The sequence below is a fragment of the Falco punctatus genome, assembly GCF_963210335.1.
Source record: "Falco punctatus genome assembly, chromosome: 11".
NCBI lineage: Eukaryota > Metazoa > Chordata > Aves > Falconiformes > Falconidae > Falco > Falco punctatus.
The window spans coordinates 29486481-29508554 of record NC_137591.1 but is presented as its reverse complement, the minus strand read 5'-3'; the positions used below and the strand labels follow the sequence as shown (position 1 = coordinate 29508554).

The 22074-nt window shown below is 42.0% G+C and overlaps 1 protein-coding gene across 8 annotated transcripts in view; it reads left to right on the top strand.

Annotated features, from left to right (window-relative positions):
• The window catches only part of RASAL2 (RAS protein activator like 2), a 190008-nt gene that overhangs the window by 113602 nt on the left and 54332 nt on the right, over positions 1–22074 (top strand). For all 8 annotated transcript variants that reach the window (XM_080406580.1, XM_080406582.1, XM_080406581.1 and 5 more), the window contains exon 4: positions 21033–21139. In XM_080406580.1, coding sequence (XP_080262706.1) covers positions 21033–21139 — 107 coding nt within the window. The remainder of the gene's footprint in view (positions 1–21032; positions 21140–22074) is intronic.

Below are 22074 nucleotides of genomic sequence, written 5' to 3'. Positions count from 1 at the left end.
GGCAGAAGGGAGACCTAATGATCCCTTTCCATTTAATATTCTGCATATACGGGTGACTGCTTCTAGTAAGAGAGAGGGAAATCTGCATAAGAAGTCAGCAAGCAAATGATGCAACTGCAGTCAGCGCTTTACAGTTTTGACAGTATCGTCCCCACTGTTAAATGGTCGTCAGACTTTGACTGTATATGTTACGGATTTAATGGGAAACAGTGCCGAAATTGTGGTACATAACTGCAAAACTTGGGTTGCAGAGTTGTGCAGTAGCTGGTTGTCTGAGCAGGTGATGGCAGCCAGATAGCTATGGTGAGCCTGTGCAGGGTTTCCTTCCATAGCTGAATCCTTAGTCAGGCAGTGGGTCTGCTGGGATGACACACAGCGTTGCGTTTTTCCTCTCCTGCACCTGCAGCATGCTCAGCAGGGACTTTGGGAGGGCACTGCTGTGCTGGGATGCCTGCCAAGCGAAGTGAAGCAGCTCCGCTGCTGCCTTGCTTACAGTAGGCTTCGGGCAACCTTCAAAAGTGCCATCAACCACCAGCATTCAAAAATGCAAGTCTGGCTTAGAAAAGAGGAGGTGGAAATATTAACTTTTTTTGGTTTATTTTCCTCCTGGGTTTTATCCTTTTCAGAGCAGACTTCAGTCCGATTTGCAAGCTCAGTCACGCTCAAACTGTGAAGGCCAGGTCATTTTTTTTGAATAGAGGCTGTAATGGTCTCCACATCTGTTTGAATCCAGCATAATGGCTACAGAAAAAATGCCAAAGGTACAAAATGCAGCGTGGTTCTAATGCCAGCTTTCAGAGCATGTGAAAGCCTTGTCCTGGTATGTCCTAAGGTCACTCTGAAATGTCAGCTATATTCTCCAGGGCAACTCTCACCAGACTGTCCAAGAAGAATCTTTAAGATATTGCATCAGTCAGAAATTAAGCCCATGTCCACAAGATGGAGGACTTGGTATGTCCTTGTAAAAATTCCCCAGACTATACAGTGTCTTACATTGCTGTGGTTCCTTGTTGCACCATTCAATTTGGTCCCTAATTTGGGAACAGTTTAAAAAAAAAAAAACAACAAACCCTCATGTACTGCCCTTCTTGTACTGATGTCTAGTGTTTGCAAAGGCCTTGGGCTTTGGCAGTTGCCTTATTTTGATGCTTACATAGAGATTAACGTAGTATTCCTATAAACACAGGTGGAAGTGAGTAGTAAGAGGGAGGGAGACCACATGATCCATAGGCAGGGGTAGGAAATCATGTTGCTGGTTGTAATCACTCCTTCTCCAGAATGGTTCTGCTTTGCTGCTGCATACCTGGTAAGTGCAAGCTGCATGCTTGTGGGCTACTAGACTTGTTTTCTGTCTCATTATCTGGTGTTAGAAGCGCAGGTTATTGTGAATTAGTCTTTTTTACTTTCCTTTTTTTTTTTTTTTGGCGTCTGTGCCAATCGAGGAGAGTTAACTCCCACCTGATGATGTCGGCAAAGCTGCGGTTTCTTGACATCTAAAGGGAGCAAGCAGTGACCTCAGGGTGGAGTAAAGCTCCCTGTTGGCACAGCACCCTCAACCCTGCTCTGCAAGAATCGCTGGTGTTTAGTTTGTGCTGAAAACAAGCAGGCTGAACTCGTTGTGGGAGTGCTACATAAAGTTGTTACCTTGTACTAAACCTTGTAGGAAGAGGGTAACTAATGCTTAAGTTGATGGGGTGGTGTGGCAATTCCTACGTGATCTGACCAGAAGCTTAAGAAGTCGTATGGTCAGTAGAACATCATATACTGATCATGTTGAATCACTTCCCAAAATCCTTTGAAGCCATCTGTGTGGGTCTTACACGTTCTGATGGCACCAGAATGTTGCTGACTGGATGATAAGACATTTAGTTCTCTCTCTCATCTGAAACTGTTTTTCTCAAAATTCAAGTTCTCTATTATCTCTGTGATCATGTCCAGTCGTAGAAGGCAAAAAACCCCAGGCCAACCGCCACCCAAACCCCAGCCCTCACTAAATTGGTTCTTTCATTTGTTTGCTTGTTGGAGGTGTCATCCAAATAACTCAGTCTAAATAAGAAAAATCATTCCTGGCTGTTCCCCTGCTTTGCTTGAGAGTATATGCCCAAGGAGAAACAGTAGGTCGGAAAGTAATAATAGAGACCGCCATGAATGGTGGTAGTGTTCCAACAAAACTGCCTTTAATCAATTTTCACTGGCACCTTTTTCTGAATTCGGGCAAAAATCGGCAGATGCGAGTTGTGCAAACTATGGGGACTGCAGGGTGAGCAAGGGAAGTTGTTTTCCTTTTCCATGCCTGACCGCAGCATTCATGGGGAAGTGCTTTGCTGTCCTAGTAGGAACTTGAAGGGTAGCTTAGTGCAAGGTGTCCCCTTGCCACAAAAACCTGCCTGCTTGTTTTCTCTTTCTGACAATTCATAGCACGTCAGCGTCCTGAAGTGCAGAGGATCAAGCAGTTGAGTCCCCAAGGATAGTAACAACCTGTCACGTTCCTGACCCTTTGTATCGTGCCTCTCCCTGTCAGTTAAATAATTCTTGCCAGTGCTTGTAATATAAGATACTTGTTCCATGGTGTTCCAATATAATTTCCAATAAACCCATCATATGTTAAGTGCTTCTCCTTGTCTGTCTTTCTAATAAAGCCCCTTTACAATGATTTATAACAGATAAAATCTGAAGGCTCCTTAAGATTGTCAGTGAAATAGCAGTGGTGCTGTACCTGAACTGCTAAAGCAAGACTTGTGCCTTTCTAAGAGACAGGGCAGGGGGAGCGGGTACATCAGCTTGCTGCCTGCCTACTGTGTGGTTTCTGGGCAGTTTGTTAATTTTTTTTCTTCTTCTTAATACCTGGGAGACTTGGAAGTACAGCCAGCAAAGCTTCCTTCCTTGAAAGGTTGATTTTTCTAGGCTTACTGCTAAGTGATGCAGGTCTGGGAAATAGAAGGAAGCTTTTTTTGTCAGCAAATGTTTGTATTTGGTGTTTTGCTATTTTCCTTCCAGCAGCTCTACAAAAATAGTGTTCCTTCTTGTTGACTGTTGTTTTGGTCATGTTTAAGCTGTACTTGAAGTTTGCATTTCCTGGAAATACTTATTCAGAAAACCAGAGTGATGACAACATCCCTTGAGACCCTGGCCGGTTTAGTCCTCACAGTATCAAACTTGAAAAAAATAATTAAAAATCATTCCCCATTCCTCTTTCATGCTAAGATAACAGACAGAAGAGCTCTTGAATTTCTGGGTTGGATCTTCAGACGTGTGGAGCAGATGATATAACTGGGCTCAGTGGGCAGGGGATCAGATCCTGAATGTTATCGTTTTAATGTTCTTCATCCATTCTTGAAGGTTTGGCACCTCTCGGGGCTTCTTTATTTTTCTTTCAGTCTTAGCATTAAAGTAACATTTCTAATGCTAAATAGCTTTAGAGCTAACATAACACTTCTAGCAAAGATGCTAGCTCAGAAATCCTTTTTTAAATTGAAGTGCTTGAGACTCAATTCATTTCAAGCTGTCAGTTCTACAGTTACTGAGCAAGGGCTTCCATATCAGTCGTTGTGCTTGGAAAACCTGGGAAAGTGTGGGGGTTGTTTTGTTTCCACAGCTCTGTGTTTTCAGGACATTTTCAGTCTGCTCTTTGTTCTGAACACCCAATGGTTTTGGTTGGAGGGAAAAAACGTAGAAGGTATTCTTCATGAACACATTCTTGGGGGAAAAAGTCATCGTGTGAATACCAGCATCAGAAATTAAGTGGTCTTTACATACTACTCGTTAAATATATAGCTGGATGTATTCATACTTTAATACAGGATTTCTGCTCGTATGAGGCATAGGGTGCACAGTTTGGAAAGGCACTTCAGGCTGGATGACTCTGTAAATAATGTCTTGTCCCTAATTAGGAATTAAACTAGCTTAATGTTTTTAGAGTAGTCATTAATAGGTACTTACAAACTACCATCCTGCTAGCAGCATAACTTGGCCGAATCTCTTGGCGATGCTGAGGATACCTGAAGCTGGATTGACTACAAAAATATGTTTTTAAGCATGGTTGCTTCATCAGTGAAGTTTTGAAAATGCAACAGTCTTCCCCAGCAGAAACACTTGAGTCAGAGCTCTTAGCACTTCTGGTTGGGTCACTGCTCTGTAACGCTGGCAAAGTGTTTTTCCATGGGAAAGTGGACAACAGTAACAGGATGGTTTGACCTACAGTAGTAAAACTTCCCTGTCTGATTCTCGGAACTGGCTTGCTTAGGGTGACCATGCCCAAGAACCAAAATCACAGTAACTTGCTTATTCTTCAATTACAGTAGTATTTTTAAAATCTTTTAGGACTGCATTTTTCTTGCTGTACATGAGCGGCATGATGGTTCTTAGTGTGCTTGGGTTCTTCTGTGCTTGCCTCCTCGGCCACTAGATAAAGCCAAGTTTCTTCCCTTGTAATGTGCTGGACATTCTCTGGGATGTGGGTGCAGGTACATGTCTCGCTCACTCTGATCTTCAGCTAGTGGTTTGATTCCCTGTCTTCCTGCTCTCCTCAAGTATCTCCTTATTAATACAACCTGAAGGAAGAAAGTATAGGGGTGTATATTCTTAAGACTCAGCAAAACTTGATTTTGTGGGCAGGTACAGTCAGCAGCGTGAGGGATTCATCTCCAGCCCCTACAGCATTACAGCCTTGCATCAGTTTCACCAGGAAAACACGGTACTGGGATCTAGAGAGGGAACCGGGGCACGCATCCTTCTAAAAAAAGCCACCTTGTTTATGTTGTGTTAGAATGTTCAGGAGGAAAACGTTATGTAAAAACTGAAGACCTGTTTTCAAAGTAGTTTAAAATTCACCTCCTTAGCGAGTAGCTTCATAGGTTTCTGACAGCTTTTTTTCTTTAACCTGAAAAGCGTGTCTGTAATTCTAAGGTACGCTCAGAATAGTTTATATGCACCAAGGACACACAATGTAATGAGAGACCCCTTAAGACATAGGTTGCTATTATGGAAAAGATTTTGAAGCATTGATGTAGGCAGCTAGGTGTATCTTTGTATTGCAAGGGAAGTATAAGCCAGCTTTTGTGCTGTGTGAGTGTAAGTGAATTTTGTCTGAGAGGCCCGTGACTAGACTTATGTATTTAGCCTTTTTTGAAGAGTTGGTGGTAGGGACTTGGTGCTTGCTTTCCGTAAAGATGAAAAATGACTAGCCAGCCAAGAGGCCAGGTGATTTTGCTAGGGAGGCACCATGGACTTGGAAGAGCTTTATAAAGGCTAGCCCCTTTGGGTTTAGTTTAAATTTTCATTTCAATTGCTGACCTGTTTGTCTCCAATGTCCTGTCAAAACTAAATGTGGAAATAGCTTCCTGACATTATTTGATGTCACTTGTCCATGGGAGCTCTTGCCTGTATTGTTACATGCTAGAAAACATCAAGGTTTGTTTTTCTCACCTTCATTTTAAACCTTTCTGTCCCTGTTTTACCTTTACAGGCTGTCAGCAGGCCCAGCTTCCCCTGCCCCTGGGTTCCTCGCTGCTCCAGCAGTTGTTATTTAGGACATTCTTTGCTCTGCCTCCCTCCTGAGTAACCACTAGATTAACATCTCTGATCTCAGTTGGGTTGGGAAGGCTAGTGGTGTTCACGCTGGAAAGTAAGGAGAGCTATCACCCTGGTAAAAGATAACATTGCATCAGTGCTGTGGCATGTAGAGGTTGTCATCTTCAGCTAGATGAGAGCTGTTGAGAGGGAGTGCTAAAGATCACGGACTGTGCTAAACTCACTTCATTAAGCAATCTGAAAGGATAAAGTACTAGACGATAATGTGTATGTGTGGGCTGGTACTTCATCAGCACGGTTTCACTTTCCACAACAGAATGGACTACTTAGAGACGCCTGAGTGTCCATCAATATTATTTTTCTTTTCTGATAAAAAGAGCTGTGCGTGTACTTTGCCATGCTGCAACAGGACTATCCACATCTTCTTGTGTCTGACGTAAATCTGCGATTGATTTACATTGCAACAGAATGTTTCTGTTCTGCTATTCATCGCTTGTTCATAGGTTTGTGTCACAGTATTACACACTGGATTTGCTTACATAGCTTAAGCCAAAAAGTTATCTATGTCACAGAATAATTGCGAATCCTTCCACCATGATTCTATAACACAAGATGAGTTACTTGGCGTTGTCCATCTGGATGCACTGGAACTAGATTATAGTGTGGTTGGAAGGCTCTTGTATTGTAATACCACTTCTCAAAGCAAAATGACTTTCATTACAGAAAGGCATTTAAAATCATTTAATGCAGGAAACAGAGCCTTTTGCATATAGAATTGACATTTTTAGATGTCTGGGAAACTTATTTTCAAGCTAGCTTGCTTGTTCCGTGCTGTGCCGTTGAATAGGATTGGAGCATTACTACTGCTTTGCGTTTTTCTGGGGCAAAGTGACTCGGATAACTTTTCCGAACGGACAGGTATAGAGGAGAACAGCTTTGGTGCATATGACGTTGATCCAGGAGTTGGAGAAGTGGATGTTCATTGTTTCTTGTGGATTAACTAGTGCTGCAGCCTCAGCACGCTATTTGATATGTACTCTGCCTGCCTGTTTCTTGTGAAAAACATTGTTCTGAAGAAAGCATTTCATTTTTCAAGTGCACAAATATCCTGTCTTTATCCACTCCTCAATTAAGTGTAAAACATTTTAATAAGAATGACTTGGGTGTACAATGTCTAATGTATGTTGCTGCGAAGACATCATCTACTGACTATAGCAATATCCATCAATCAGTCCATCAGTCTGTCCCTAGTGCAAGGAAGATCCATTTTTCCTCTTCTTCTAAGTGCCTCATGCAGAGAACATTAATACATTATGATTTATAATACTGCTGCGACTTTGTGCTTACAAAGCATCTGCATCAGAAGGCATCTGTGCTTTATTATTTGCATATATTATGAATTACCATTTACTAAAATTTCTGTAGAAAACTCTGAGCGCTCGTGCTTCTGTGTAGTTTCACTTATCAAGAATGCTAATTTTTAAATCCACAGGATGGCAAAGCTGCTTAGCTTCATAGGTTTCAAAATCATAACTGTAGGAGGGTGACATTTCTGGCAACTGCAGAAAGGAGCAGAAGCTCATTCACTGATGGTATTGCAAAGAATTACCAGTTGGGGATGTATACAAGTTTTAAATAATTCATTTATGTAAGAGGTTCGAAAACATAAGGGCTTGGTTTAATTTTCAGCTTTGTGGACTCGTCTGTGTTTGGAACTCGGGGATGAGGGAGGTGAACTCAAACACTTTGAAGGAGTTTTCTCATGTTTTCACCTGATGTTCTGTATGGCTACTGGTGCTAATTTTGGAAAGCAGCAGTCTCTCAGGGCAGAGATTAACTGCTGCTTACTCCTCGCTTTTGTTTTGTTTTTTATTACTGCTTTACTGATCTCCCCACCTTTCTATATTTTCACATTTTGCATGCTTCCACTCTGGTTGAGCAATTTGAATCTGTATTTGCATTGGTTCAACAAACTTTTTTTTTTCCGTGTAGGTGGGTCTCACGGCATGGAAGTAAGTTAGGTTTTGAATATTCCTTTCATACTTACTTACAGCTTATCTCAAAACCTGGCTGGCCTCCAAAATTCAGACAAGACTGAAAGCTTTTGGTAAGCTCTAGAGGACAAGACCTGCTTTAGGATGGAGAAAGACAAATTTAAGAAACTATTTCCAGTGTTTGTTCTGCCTGTGGCAAGCTTCAGTGGGAGACCAGCCCTACATCCCTCCTGCAGTTGTGGAGCAAGTCCAGTCTCTGCTTTTCTTGCACAGCAAAAGGTTTAAAAAATAAAATCAACACTACAGAGGAGTTTCAACATATTTTTGAAGTGATTGTTTGAAACTAGGTATTAGAAGGATGTAAATGGGGAGGACATTTCGGATACCAGAGTTTGATAACAGAGAATATCAACGCGTACAAATGTCAGCTAGTGCCCAGTGGTTGGGAGATGAGGCTTGATAAATTAATCCTTGGAACTAAGGGCAAATTGCTAAGGATGAGTGGAGTTAACCATTGGAACAGCTTACCAAGAGGACAGACTGGCTCTTTATGTCTTTGCCGTGTCTGTTTACAATCGGATGTGTCGCTCTTTTTTTTCTTTTTCTTTTTTTTTTTTTCCTGGAAGATGTGCCTGTGTTCAACTAGACATAATGCAGTGAATGGATGAGTCACTGGGTGATGTTCTAAAGGTGTTTCAAGTCAAGTTAGATTATTGTAATCATTATTTCGGCTTTTAAAGGTGATGGATTTGTGGTTTCTAAATGTTGCTGGTTCTTCTGCATCTATCTTTTGCTTTAAATTTCCTGAATTTGTGACGGGGGTGTGTTCATGACTGACTTTCTTACAAGGACTTTTCAGTTCATGCTTTGGTTCTGATGCCTGTCTCCACCTTCTGACGGTCCACTGCAGACAGGCTTCCTGCATGATACTTTGACCTGTTAAACCACACAAAAAGGAGATAAATAGTAGGGAAGTATTTATGCAGCTTTTTTCCCCTCTGTGTGTTGCCCCAGGAATTCTAATGCACAGGAGGAGTCTTCAGATGAAGACCTTCAGTGCCCTTTCCATTCCTCATTATGTCCTCCTGACTAAAGTCTTTGCCAGTTCTGCCTCCATATTTTCACAAAGTTTTTAATGTTCCCCCTATTTTAAAATACTCCCGTAAGCCATTTTCATACTAGATATTTAATATACTTCCCCCTGTTTATCATGTACATTAGAAAACATTGAAAAGGATGAATAAAGCTAAATTACGATATAAGATGAGGCAGCTAGGAAGGAAAACAGGATCTGTACGCAATCTGTACTCTTACAAATGATGCAAAATTGGTAAGCATTCATGGGAAATCAATACTCATAACTTTGTTTTCTCTAGAACCTATTATTTATGGAGTTGATAGTTAACATCGCAAATTACACTGGTTTTTAAAGGAAGGATAGTCAGGTTGTGGGCACAGTATTTGTTTCAAGGAAAACTAGAAGGAGGTGAAATTTTTGTTTCTTCTACCATCCAGGCAGAATAAAATAGCTGTCTAATCCTTTCTCTAAAAGTTCTTTAATTCCGTTCTTGTTGCAAGTAGATTTATGTCATCAATTTGCACAGTATTAACTCAAAGAAAAAGATTCTACTTGTAGAAGTTGGACAAAATGTGATCCTCCCACACACGCACAGTAAAATTTGTTGGAAAAGCTCATTTTGTCAAAAAACCCAGCTATTTTTTGCAGAGATGGGAAATATCAGTGATGTCTTTCTGTCGTGGCATTTTACATGATGTAGGAAATGTTTCTGGTTTTTCATCCCTCTGTTCATGTTGAGGGTGGAGGCATGTACCTTTTCAGTGTGAACAGGAGGACTGCTCAGTGAAGTCTTCCATGCTGCTGTGGTACCTCTCTCCTGAACTGTCTCTCCTGTGTTCCGCGTTAATTGTGAATTCTGTAGAGCATCTGCCCTTCTTGGCAGGTGTTTTATGAAAATATCTGTCCTGCACAAACAATACTTGCTACAGTTTGTCTTAGTAATTGGAATTTTCTTCCCTGCTGGGACTTGATGGCTCTTTTTTTTTTTTCTTCATTTGTTGGTTGTTATCTAATTCTTTGCTTTGCAGATCTAATGGCTTTTTGGTTTTGCCATTTTGGCTTGGGTTTTAGCCAGCGGTCAGCAAGTGTCCTTGTTTGTAATAGGGATTGGCAACTGTATAAATTATTTACAATAAAGACAGGTTCAGAAAATGGTGAACAAAAGGCAGCTGTCTCTTTAAAGAGTGCAGTTTGATCAGAGCATCAGCTCCATCCCCTGAGGACAAAGGCAATTTTGATTTGTGGGGCCCAGGAGTCCCTCACTTACCGGGATTCGTCTCTGTTCGTGCATGTGTAAACCTGTAAAACGCTCTTTTGTGTAGAATAAATCATATGCTATAAATCCTGTACAATTAAATGTGACCCTTCCTAGTCACAATGACAAGTCTTCGTTGCAAAGCTGTGCGGAGCAAGCTCGCTGTCTAGACAGAGCAGAATTCTTTCCCATTTATCTTTTTGCGTTTTGTATTTGTTAAATAAATAACCGGCTGTTAGCGCTGGTGACTTCTCGGAGCCCCCAAGAGCGCTGCTCTGCCCTTGCCTCTCTGGTTTGCCCTGTCGCAGCGGAGGCAGCACGCTTGGCGCTGATGAAGAGGAGCAGCTCCCTCCGCTCTAATGCTGCTGTTGGCAGGCAGCGGCAGATTCCATTATTGCCGATCAATGCCGCCGCCATGCAGGAGGGAGGGGAGAGGGAGGGGTGGGAGCTTCCTAGTCGCAGATTGATCAACCTGCCATTGCATGAACAAATTCATTGTAAGAAAGGCTGGGATACTGTTGTAATAGCTGGAGCAGGAAAGGGCTTGTAAACAGGGGAATGCAGGCTCTTCAGTCATGGGAGGGTATTTAAATTGTCTCTAAGCTGGCTGTTTTTTCTTTTGGCATAAAGCATAATACCTGAGCCTCCAAACAAAGCCAACACTACAAGGAACGATAGGGATATATTACACTTAGCTGATGAGCTATTGTGCTGACTTATTTGAGCTTCTTCAGCACTGACACCTATTTCTTCTTTTTACTTAACCTGATTCTATCATAACCTGCTACCTCGTTTGGATTTTAAAGCCTCTGTTTCCCCTGCTCCCCTTTTTTGCCTTCTTTCTGTTCCTGCTTGGACTGAAACCTGACACAAAGGGACAACCAAGTGCAGATCCCACTTACTGCTCCCACCCATGCCTGCTTGGTCAGTATGGGCTGTCAGGTGTTGGGTTGAGGGAACTGGGCAGGATCACGCTCCCACATTGTCAGTGTAGACAATAACTGGAGTACTGGAATCCCAAGACCATCAGCTCCTCCCCACCCTTCCTACCCTGCTTCGCTCACTTACTGTTTTCTGTATGGAAAAGTTTTCTGGCTGGAGAATGAGTCTTCTTTCTCCTGGTGATGTGGCCGAATGGCTGGATAGCAGCACAGAAGATGAGAAAAGCCTTCTCTCGTTTCTTGGTACGGTAGGGTACTAACTGTATTATTATTATTATTTTTTAACACTTTACTGGGAAGCCTTTACTGCTTTCACTGGTGCTTGATTTCTTCAGTCCTTCAGTTACCTGACCTTACTCTTTTTAAAAGCTTTTTGAGTGGTATGCAATTGTTAATTAAACTTGGGTACAACCTGTCTGAAATAGTTTCAAAGATACGGGGCTAAAGGTCGAGTTATAAATGAGCATGTGCCATGCAGAAAAATCGTTTCTGGACTGAACTATGTTACTTACCGGTCTGTTTTTCTTCTCTGTGCCATTTGATGAGCCAATCCCTGTGTTCAGGCTATTCCACTCATTTCTGTCGGCTTGCCTACAACTTCTCAACTGTGTGATGGTACTAAGATAAAGCAGAGGAGACTGCTGGAAGTTTTTCCTCTGAAGAGAAATATTTAGATGCGTTTAGAATAAAAGTTTCAGCCAAGGGATCAAGTACTTCTGTAGCCTAGAAATTAAATCTAGGAAGCACTATCAGACAATCCCGTGCTCTGTTTCTGCATATTGACACACTAGTTTAATGGCATTCAGGTAGAAAATAAAACTATTCTTTTATTTATAGTTCAGCCTAAATACCACTAAGAGGTTGAAAATGTTTTAAGCAGAATTCACACATCGAAGCTGATTATTGTTTCATCTTTTCCTTCGAGCTGTCGCTATGTCAAGCTGTTGTTGTTTGTTTTTTGTTCTTTTAATCCCATCTTCACAAATCATTCCGTCTCTCTCGTTAACGGTCTCTGTTGTTCTCAGGATGCAGCCTGTTTTCGTTCTGTTTTGATAATTTTTAGGTACTGAGTTGCTCCGCTGGGCTGCTTGATGTGTATGCCCCTTTTCCTTTCTATGGGCTATTTAAAATGATGTTTGGTATAATACCTGCTGTAATATGTTCATCTCATGTGTCGTCTTTGTCCCCCCTCCCCCCTGATACAGTAGTCAGCATTATGGGCTATGTAAGTCAAGTAGGTGACGGCCAATCCAGATGCCATTTTTTCCCCCGTGTTGTCCTCCATCCAGACCACGGGCAGGTACCTGGTGTGGCTGTGCTCTTCTCAGTAGGCGGAGGTTACGCTAGTCTCTCTACAGTAAGTAGTTCTCTTACTTAACAGGTCCAGAACAGTACAGGATGCGGAAGGTGAGGGACTCCCGCGGAGTCTGTTTGGATTTGCTAACACCACATCGCGATGTGCTGTGGCTGTCTTTGGGAATACCGTACCAGATGTGAACTGGGATGAGAGTATGCATGGGCTGGGCACTGGTGCTGCTCTTCAAGAGACTGACTTTATTCTCGTTACGCTTACGCCTGCATTCACATTTTGTTCCAAACCAAGAGATCCTCAAGATGTGTCCTAAATCTCACCCCAGCAACACCAGGAGGAAGTATTTATTCAGACCGGAGTATGAAGGGTGTCATAAAGCTGAGCTATTTAAGGTAGCATTTTTTGCCTCCAAGTACTTAAGTTATCTTTTTTTTTCTTTCTTTCTTGCTTTCTTTTATCTTAAAGAGAAATCTATTCCCCAATGGTGGTGTAACTCTGGGGCCGTATTTCCTGTTCAGTGACATCCCTCAGATGCCTACAGTACCTTGGGACTTTCTTCTTGTGTGTTTATAACAATAATTCCTATTGCTGAAGGGCAAAATCCTGCCACAGTGAACAAGAGGTGCTGAAGCTTAGAGCAGCCTTAGAGGAATGGGGAAGAGCTGTTGAGCTTTGACGCATCCAGGAGCCAGTCACTTGTGAAAATATCCCGATAACCAGAGCAAAGGATCGCTTTTTAGAGAATGCCTCGACTCACAGCCCTTAAGCAGAGGGTAAAAAGATTGGTTTTGAAAGCCATGGCTCAAGGCTGTTGTTCAATAATGATAACAATAAATATTGATATCATGCTCATGTGTGTCTCTAAGTCGTAAGCCTCTAAACAAATTATGTTGCAGGAACAAGTTACCATGCATCAGCTGATCTGCGTTAATTGTCTGTGTGCAATCTCTCTGCAGCAAACACAAGGTAATTTGAATTAGCAGAGGCAGTCCAAGATCATTAGGAACTAACGAGGACATCAGTGTCTCCAGGTCACGTGCAGTAGCTCCTGGTGTCTGCTTTTGTGTTGGTGCAGTTGTCCAGGCAATTCGTATTGCCGTGGGTAGAGTCAAACATTAAAGCAGGCTTCAGAGGTTGATGAGGTTAAAAAGGGGCAACTATTCCAAATTTTGTATGGCCACACTCATCGTGCAGAAGATACTTTAGGGACGTGCATCTGTTTTGTTTCTGACTCAGGTTTGCAGAGCTGGAGGATTCGTTCCCCCACCTCAAAGCGAATGCATCAGTGTAATAACAGCTGATGCTGTACTCACTAAATGCCACGTACAGTTTCCTCAGAACATTCTGCAAAAAGAAATTGTAAGAGTCAATACCTGAAGGCCAAAAATTATCATCTCCTATGGCATTCACGCCCTTTCTTCCAGCCTTCTCTGTGTATTCATTTGCTTTGCATGTTGTCTTTCAGACTGTGAAGTCCTTTAGGAATCAATGACTTAAATGTCTTTTAAGTGACTTAAACCGTCATTTAGGTTGCTTGCTATGCATCTTCTGAGCTGGCCACTAATTCGATTACACTTTTTTTTTTATATGCCAGCACAATGCAAGTGTCTAACACCAACAGAATTACTTGTCTGTAAATTAAAAATCTTTGATATTTACTTGGATCATCTCGCAAGACTTGTCTGATCAACTCAATCCCTAGTAAAGCACTGTATCTTCTTTTAAAATCCTTGCTAATGGACTGGGAGAGGTTTTGATCGTAATTGGTATCTGACAGTTGTTTGATGATGGAGTTCTATAGCCAGCGAGCTTTGCAGAGTTTCCTTTGTATTTCCCTTTCTGGGCTTGGTAGCTTTTGTGCACTTCAGTATAATGTGACTTGGTTGTATTCTTTCTGATGTATCTTCTTGTGGCTTTTTTTCCCCATCTTAGTTGTCTTAATAAATGGGAAAGACCTGTCACTTCAAATTTCAGTTTTCTCCTTTAAGTTATACCTTGCAGAATTTGCATAATGTATTCTAGTCAGAACATCAACTTGGACTTCAGGACTTAAACTCCGCCCCCCCCCCCCCCCCAGTCTATTTTGCTTTTGCCCTAATCGTCTTACACCGGCATTTAATTACATTTTTATGACAGTCTGTAAATTGGGCCCAAGTCTGAATTCTCCCTAAGTGAGCAAAATGGTTACTCCAGATAAAATATTAATGGTTTTGTTTATTTTTATATGAGGCTTCCTATTTCATTGAGAAGTACTCATCTGAAAGATGCTGTTCAGACATTTCTTAATATAATAATAATAATTATTATTATTCCTAATGCTTTCTCTCTGTCTGCTTTTCATTACCGTCTCTAATTTTGTCAGCTGGTATGTATTTTTACCAGGGTAGAAGTAAACAGTAAATACTGACGGCACCCAACGAGGTCTCTTTCTCGTTAGTGCTGTCACATGAGCGCTCTGAAACAACCCTAAAGAGACAATGAGACAAAAATAGTCTCTTCTGTGTAAGGAAGCTGTGAATGCCATAATGTTACTGCATGTATATGCTGTATTGATGTATCATAAACCGCCTTGGAGAATGTTCAATTTTTGTACTTGTTGAAATGCTTATTTATTTTTCCACTTCTTTTTAAAAGGCTTAAAAGGGAATTAGATACTCCCTTTCTAACAGGCTCAATGCAGTAGCTTTATTTGGAATGAAAGTACTTGAATTTGCAGCGCACTGAATATTCACACTTGATGAACATTCATTCATGCATATAAAACTATAGTTTTTAATTACTTATGTACGTTAGGGGTTTTTTAATATTTGCATATAGGATGAGACCAAACCATCAGGGTCAAGTGCACAACTTTCACTATGTGCTGTGGTAGGTGATCAGCAACTCACAATGCAGTTAATAAAAACAGTTAATAAAAATGTAGCAGAGCAGAAAGGCAGTATCTTTGTTGTGGCTTGTTTTCTTGCCCTACAAGCTATAAAAGTTTTCATGTACTGTCTTTGTAAAATAAGAAACAAGCTCTGTAGTTCTGTTGTCCCTTGAAACAACTATTGAATCTCTGTTTGTCTCTCCAGTAAACCACTCGACTGGTGGTTACATGTATGAATATCTTCTTCAAAAACTTCAAAAACTGCACCGGCAAACCCATCAGTGCTCCCAGCTCTTCTTCCAAGCTTAGATTCAAGCCCATTAACTCTGTAAGCCTGTTTGTAAAGGAAATACTAAGTCACAAGAAGTCAAGTGCTGCAGGTTTCTGTTGTGTGTTTCTTTTGTAGTTAATCTGTGAGACTAATTGGCCTTTTGACAGAGTAGTAAATAATGCTGAAGGAGGCCTGGAAATCCTTCAGTCCTCTCCAGTCCGTTGCCACGTTCCCAGCAGTGTGTCTCCTCTCTGTCACCTTCGGGAGAAACACTCATCTTTCCTGTTCTTACAAATCTTCAATATCTAAGATTATGTTATTTTTTTCCAAATACTCCTTCAAGATACTCTCTTACTTTCACCGCCTAGGATTCAGTTATTAATCTGGGGTTAAGTATTTAAAAAATAATACCCCAGAGGCCTGTAAAGGGTAACTTCACTTAATTTGCAGGTCTTATTCTTAACATCCTCCATCCCTCCTGCAGCCCGCACAGGCTTTGTCGCACTGGCTGTGCCTGGTTGTTCCAAGTTCAGACTGGGAACCCTTTGGGCAGACGTGGTACCCACTCACTGCTCTCACTGCTTAGTCTGGCGTGCTGCATCCTGGTGGCATCACCCTATCTGAAATGTATAATTACCCAGCTAGGCAGATGACGTTCTAAAATGGCAGAGCTAAAAGGTAAATATTTAGATCTTTTATTTGCTGTGCTAACTATTGCTGCCTAAGTGCTACCACATTTAAAACAGTATTTAAAAAAAAAAAAAAAAGGCGTATAGTATGTGTATTTTATTGAGCCTTCCTTCGGGCAAGAGGTTAGTGGCGGCGTTGCTTGATGGTTTGGCCAGTGCTCTGACCAGCAGCAATTACCATTTTCTCCTGGGGAGTACCCAGTTAGCTCTATACAGGGGGTGAAAATATTTGGGTGGGGGTTGTTTGGTTTCAGCTGGCGAAATTTCAATGCGAGTACACCTGAGAGGCAGTCCTGGGGGATGCTTGGCTCTGGCTGGGTAGCTGGTAGTGTTGAACTGGTTCCGTACTTTGCCAGTGTCTGTAATTAAGGTAGACTTGAGAGGCAGAGTGAGTTGATTCTTTTTATGATTCATATTCTTTATCCCATCTAGTCACAGGCCCATCATATTGGGATGCGTGGAGACAAAACACAAGGAACTCCTAATCCCTGAGATGTGATTATATCTTTCTTTTATTTTCCTAACCAGCAGATAATACACAGCAGCGGTCTGTCCCCTTCCTAGTAAAGATAACACAGATATCAAAGGAAGGTATTTGGAGAATTATTTTGAGGATGGGTTATTTTTATTTTTTTTCTCAACAGAAGCTATGTCTTGGCAAAAAATACTAATTTTTTTGTCAGTAGTATGATTTTTTTTTTCCCCAGTGGATGGTAAATGTAGCCTTTCAGAAATCTGAATCTTTCTTGCGCATCAGAGCAAAGGATGTTGTAGCAGGTAATGGGGCAGCGCGAAGCTGTGCATTATTATAAACTGTTAAAAGTCACAACTGATAAAATGATGACTTTGATTATTGATTGTGACTTTTCATTGATTGCTATAAAATACTAAAAGTTACAGTTGATAAAAAGGGTGGCGTGCAGAACATGACCGGGCTGAGAACTTGATCACAGAAACATAGGACCTGCCAGCCTGGAGTAGGTGGTCTGATCTGTTGGTCACTGTGACGGAGACCAGCCCCAGCCCCTTATGAGTAAGGACAGACAAATTCTGTGTGCCCGTGTGCTTACCCCTTCTTTGCATCTCCAGGTAGGTCTTTGGGACTGCTTTAGGGTCACCTCCTGCTTACGAAGTCCAGAAACTTGGATCTGGAGATGTTCTTGCCGGTCCTGGGGGAGCACGAGCCTGCTCTGGAAGATGCCACAGCCTTCATGCGAGTCCCGCTGAGACTGTGCAGTAGTTTCATTGCATTGCCCTTTACAGGGATGTCCGTGATTTTGCAGTCTTTGTTTCTGTGACCTTATTTGCAAGTTCAGTAACTTAATTCTTTTCACACTAACCCCTGAGGACGTTTCTTTGCTCCTGATTGTTTTTCCTGCTCTTTTCCAATCCATTTCTAATTCAGAGAAAAGGAGATAGAGTAGCAAGCACTGTCCACTGCAAAGCTGAGAGGTGTGGTTCATCTCTGCTTCTCCCACCCTGAGAAAAACCTCTTCACAGCAGCGTGCAAATTCTGACAACAGCAAAGTTTTGGACTTCCAATGGGCAGAGCACCCAGCAGTAGGGAATTCAGATCAAGCCCAAGAACCACATACTGACTGGAGGTCGTTGAGGCTATGCCACTGTGGCAGATCACCACTACTCAGAGTAGTAAGTGGCAACTGTCTCACATAAACCTGCCTTCTGGCCAGCAAAACAGGCTTTGGCGTTGCAGAGGGTAGAGTGATGCAATATGATGTGAAGAGAGACCTACCTTCATTATATCCTTGGGCAGTTCCCTCGTCAGAGGCACCTGCCATTGCTGAGTAATTGGCTCAGCTAATTTGTAACTATTACTATGTAGTGTGTAAATATTTATTTGCATAAATATTTACTTACTTAAGTATTACTGCCTATCACCAATATATGAGGTGATGAATAGAAAGCGTCCCACGGGGATGTTTAGAATTTGTTTGATGGATTATTTGTTTAGGGTTGAAGAGGGGAAGGTCTGCCTGCCTTCTGCGTTTGTGCTTTGGGTTTTTTTCCTTTTCTTCCCCAAAACTGAGAGTGGGTGAAAAGGGTTTTCAGATTGTTTATCCATCGAAACAATGTGATTTATCTGTAGTCTTGGTCCCTGAGAGTGAGCAATGGAGGAAGCAGTTGTAATTTAATACTAAGCCGATGAGAGGTGCATCGATTTTTACAGCAGGTGAAGATTATGCAAGAGTAGCCTCTAGCATTACTTGTGGAGCAGGGGAGGGAACTGTCTAATTTTTTTGCCTGGTGGTGACAGTATAGATTTTTTTGCACGACTCAGCAAAAATGCTGTTCTACAGGCATCATAAGCAGGCTGCTTTAGTTTTTCATTTCCAGTTAACATGTCTCGACAATTTTGCTATATCTAGGTCTTTTTTGTTTTCCTGGGGACTGAGCATGTTGTTTATTTTCTCATGTTTTTTGGAAGGAGAAGAGAGGGAAAGGTGGTTTTATTTTTAGTTTATTGGAGGCACCTTGTGAATATTTCATTTTCCCGTCCCCATTTGGTACATGTCTGTGATGGTGTGGGAATGGAAGAAATCCCTTTTATCGACGGAATGGCAGTGTTTTGTTTGCAGAGAACCTGAATTGCTGCTGGGTGGATGTGGGGGGAAGAGGGAAGGCAAGGAGAGCCAGGAGTGTTCCTTGTTGTAGCTTTTCAACTCCATGTGGTTTAAACATAAACTTTTTCCGAAACTGCCCCTTCTGCAGAACCTATTGTTGGAAATAGTGGGGAATTCAGGCTCCTGTTTTCATTTATGACTCAGCAAAGTTAACGGACTGTGTTAAATGACTGAAGCAGCTTTGATGTGATTTCCTGTGTGTGAGGAGTGGAGAAAGCCAAACCTATTACGTTACACATTACTATTCGATGTAAAATAAAAGATGCTCGCTTTTATCCCCAGTTCCAAGTGAATATATCACTGCTGTTTGCTTTCATGGCATTTACAGTGAGAACAGCAGAAGCGATCACTTAAATCCAACATAATACAGCTCTCTGGGAGAGCAGTACTTACAGGTGCTGCAGAAAGTAAGTTTCCCTTTGTAGAGGCAGGGGGAGGAGGCTGGTGGTACAAAAGAAAGCATCCTCAGATAAGACCAGCGGCCTCTGCAAAGGCCCCTGAGATGGCGGGACTGACCGTTACTCAAAAACCTTGGTCTAGCACTGGCCCCGCTCCAGCGCTTTGTTCTCTAAAGGTGCCCTGACGGGGACTTACCCTCCAGCTCTGGAACAGGCGCTGCCTCCTTGGCTGTAAAAGTGCCTGATGCTGCTCGTCAGCCCGAAGGAGAAGTCTCCCCCAAAGTGGTATTGCTCTCTGGCAGTTAGGGCGAGCTCTGACAGCCCGGGATTTACTGGTGCATTGCCCTCGGGGTCGGCAGCGAGCCGCTCTGCCCTGCCCATTTCCCAGTGGCAACTACATTGTGCGTTAGACTTGGTTTGCCCAGTTTGGGAGGCTGTTTCCCTCTTAGCGGTTCTTTCCCTATGGATGGTTACAAGCAGATGAAGAGGCTGAACGTTAGCGGCTTGGTTTGTTAAAAGATAAATATCTCCAGAGTGAGACACTAATACTGCAGGGTCCAGATTTCTTAGCCTCTCGCTCAGTATGCTCCATTTTGTCGTGCCTCACGCATCCGTGGGAGACACGTATTATAACTCTGGTGAAATCAAAAGCCGGTATGCAAAGACATCACAAGTAATGTTATCCCCGAAGAAGGCTCTTCTCGTTTTTTCTTCGGTTATTTTGAGGAAAACACTACTCTCGTGGCACCAGCTGGCTGTCTCTCTCTGGAAACCTTTTTTGCTGCTGTGAATCAGGATATACGGTGAAATTTTCTGTAGCAGAGGGAAGCCGGCAGTTGGGCGTCTGTTAATAGCCTGAAAGTAACTAATGAGGATGTGCAGTCGGAGCGATTGATTGAATAGCTGCAGTCCTGTGTGTTTCTTTTTTGCTCGCTCGCTCGCTCGCTCTCTGCAAGCTGTGGGAAGGGAGGGGGAACGCAGAGACCCAGCTTTCTCTTAAGTGGAAGTAGCACGGATCCCCAGGGCCAGGCGGCCAGAAATGGAAGTTTAAGCTGCATCTGTCTCTTGAAAGGAAAACGGCAGGAGTCAAAATGTCACTGTCTGGAGTCACGGCTTACTCCTTTTCTCTAAGATTCCAAAGATAACAATGGACTTTCTGCTAGGAAGTGATTTTTTTTATCCCTCCCCGCGTTGGGGGATGTTTTGTGAAGCTGGATTCCTTTAAGTCTGGCTGTTGAGCTGGAGATGGGCAGCAGTTGCGATAAAGGTATCTGTATGTATATCTATGTGTTTCTAGCTAGATACAAAAATGCATGGATGTGCAGCATATGTGTGTATGTGTAGAGGTTTTTAATAGTGTGTATACTTTATTATGCTATTATGCTAGTGTTTGCACTAGAAAAAGATGTAAGTGCATCTTTGATGAATATTTGTGCTAGTCACATCAGCCTGCATGGATTTAAGATGCCAAAGTCGTATCTTAGTAAGGTCATATTGCCAGAATGAGAAGTTGACCTATTTTTTTTTTTTTTTTTTTTTTTTTGATCTGCAGAGAGTTATATGTCATATTACCCGGGCAGTTATGTCTTCTGCTGGTAGTGTGGTTTGAGCAAGCAGTGTGATCATATAAGACCGAACTTTGACCTTTGTCAAATTGTATTCAGCTGTGACTAAAATTAGCTTCCCTGGGTCTTGATTTTAGTTACCTGTTAATTACTGCATTGCTTATGTTAAAAAAAAAAAAAAAAGTTCTCTAAATGCTCTCTCACAAACAGCAATAGAATACTGAATATGTTTGGGTATTGATCTTTACCAGCATTTTTTGATTTTAATTGCCTGTTGCCTAGAGTCAAGTCAGATTCACAACCTTGAATGTCAGTGGAAATGCCATTGTGATTTAGGAAGTAAATAAGAGACAGAAAAATAGGTGTGTGTCATTCAGCAGTTTAGTGTAATGCACTTGAAACTTTGCAGCGTCTGTCCTATAGAGCATAAAACCTGATTATTCCCCACCCCCCGGCACCCATTCACCTTCTTTTTCTTCTCTTCCTTAGAGGTCCCAGCCGAGAGATCTCCTCGCAGACGGAGCATCTCTGGGACCAGCACTTCTGAGAAAACCAACTCCATGGATGCTTCGAATACTTCTCCTTTCAAAGTGCCAGTAAGTGTGCCTTTCCTGCAAAAGAGGAATTTTTTTGAATTGAATAGGAGGAGATTAAAATATCACAGTGTACAACTAAGCTCGGGGGGGGGGGGGGGGGGGGGGGGGGGCGGGGTGGAAGGGTATTTAGTTAATATTTCCAGTTGACCAAGAGGTATTGTTATCAACTGTCATGTATTATCAATGAGGTTTCTGGTAAATCCGTAACTTGCTTATTTTCATTGCCATGATTTAAAATTGCAAATAGTGAAACACCATTGTTAATGTGGGCAGCGACCTATATAAATACTTTTGAGGTTGCTGCCAAGGATTGCGTTACACACTCAATTTTGACTAGGGAAAAAAGTTCCTTTAGCTTGGTGATAGCGTGTTGGGGTTTTTTCCCTTGTGCCATTGAAATACATAGAAAACTGAAATGGCTTTATCGTTTATTCAGAAGCTGATGAAATTTGTGCAGGTGTGTAATTGCTCTTTAGCTCTTCAGCTTTTGTCATTAATTTGGTTGGCTTTGGGTCTGCATGAGGCAATTTCAGCTGGGGTCTGGATTTTCTTGCTTGTGTCACTCTTTGGTCAGTGTATCCAGGAGCACAAAGGCCTTTCTATTATTAGACTGAGGGCAAATGCTTCAAGTTAAAATGAGGTGCTCGGTAATTTTTTAACAATATTTGTGGTTTAAAATATCTAACTTGAATATTACAAATATTTTCATACCCCTCTTTTTATTTTTGGCAAGTCATCTGCCTAGTTTAAAACCTGAGGAAAAACAGGAGAAGAATTGTCTAGTGAACCTTGGGGGTTTTTGTATATTTTCTGTGGACATGAGTACATTTCTGTACTTTAGTGTGTAAGTTCTTGCTTTGCTTTAGATAGCACTTGTCCCTGTTAAGTACACTTCCTAGCTCACTTGAGATCCAAATGTGTGTGAAACTTGGATT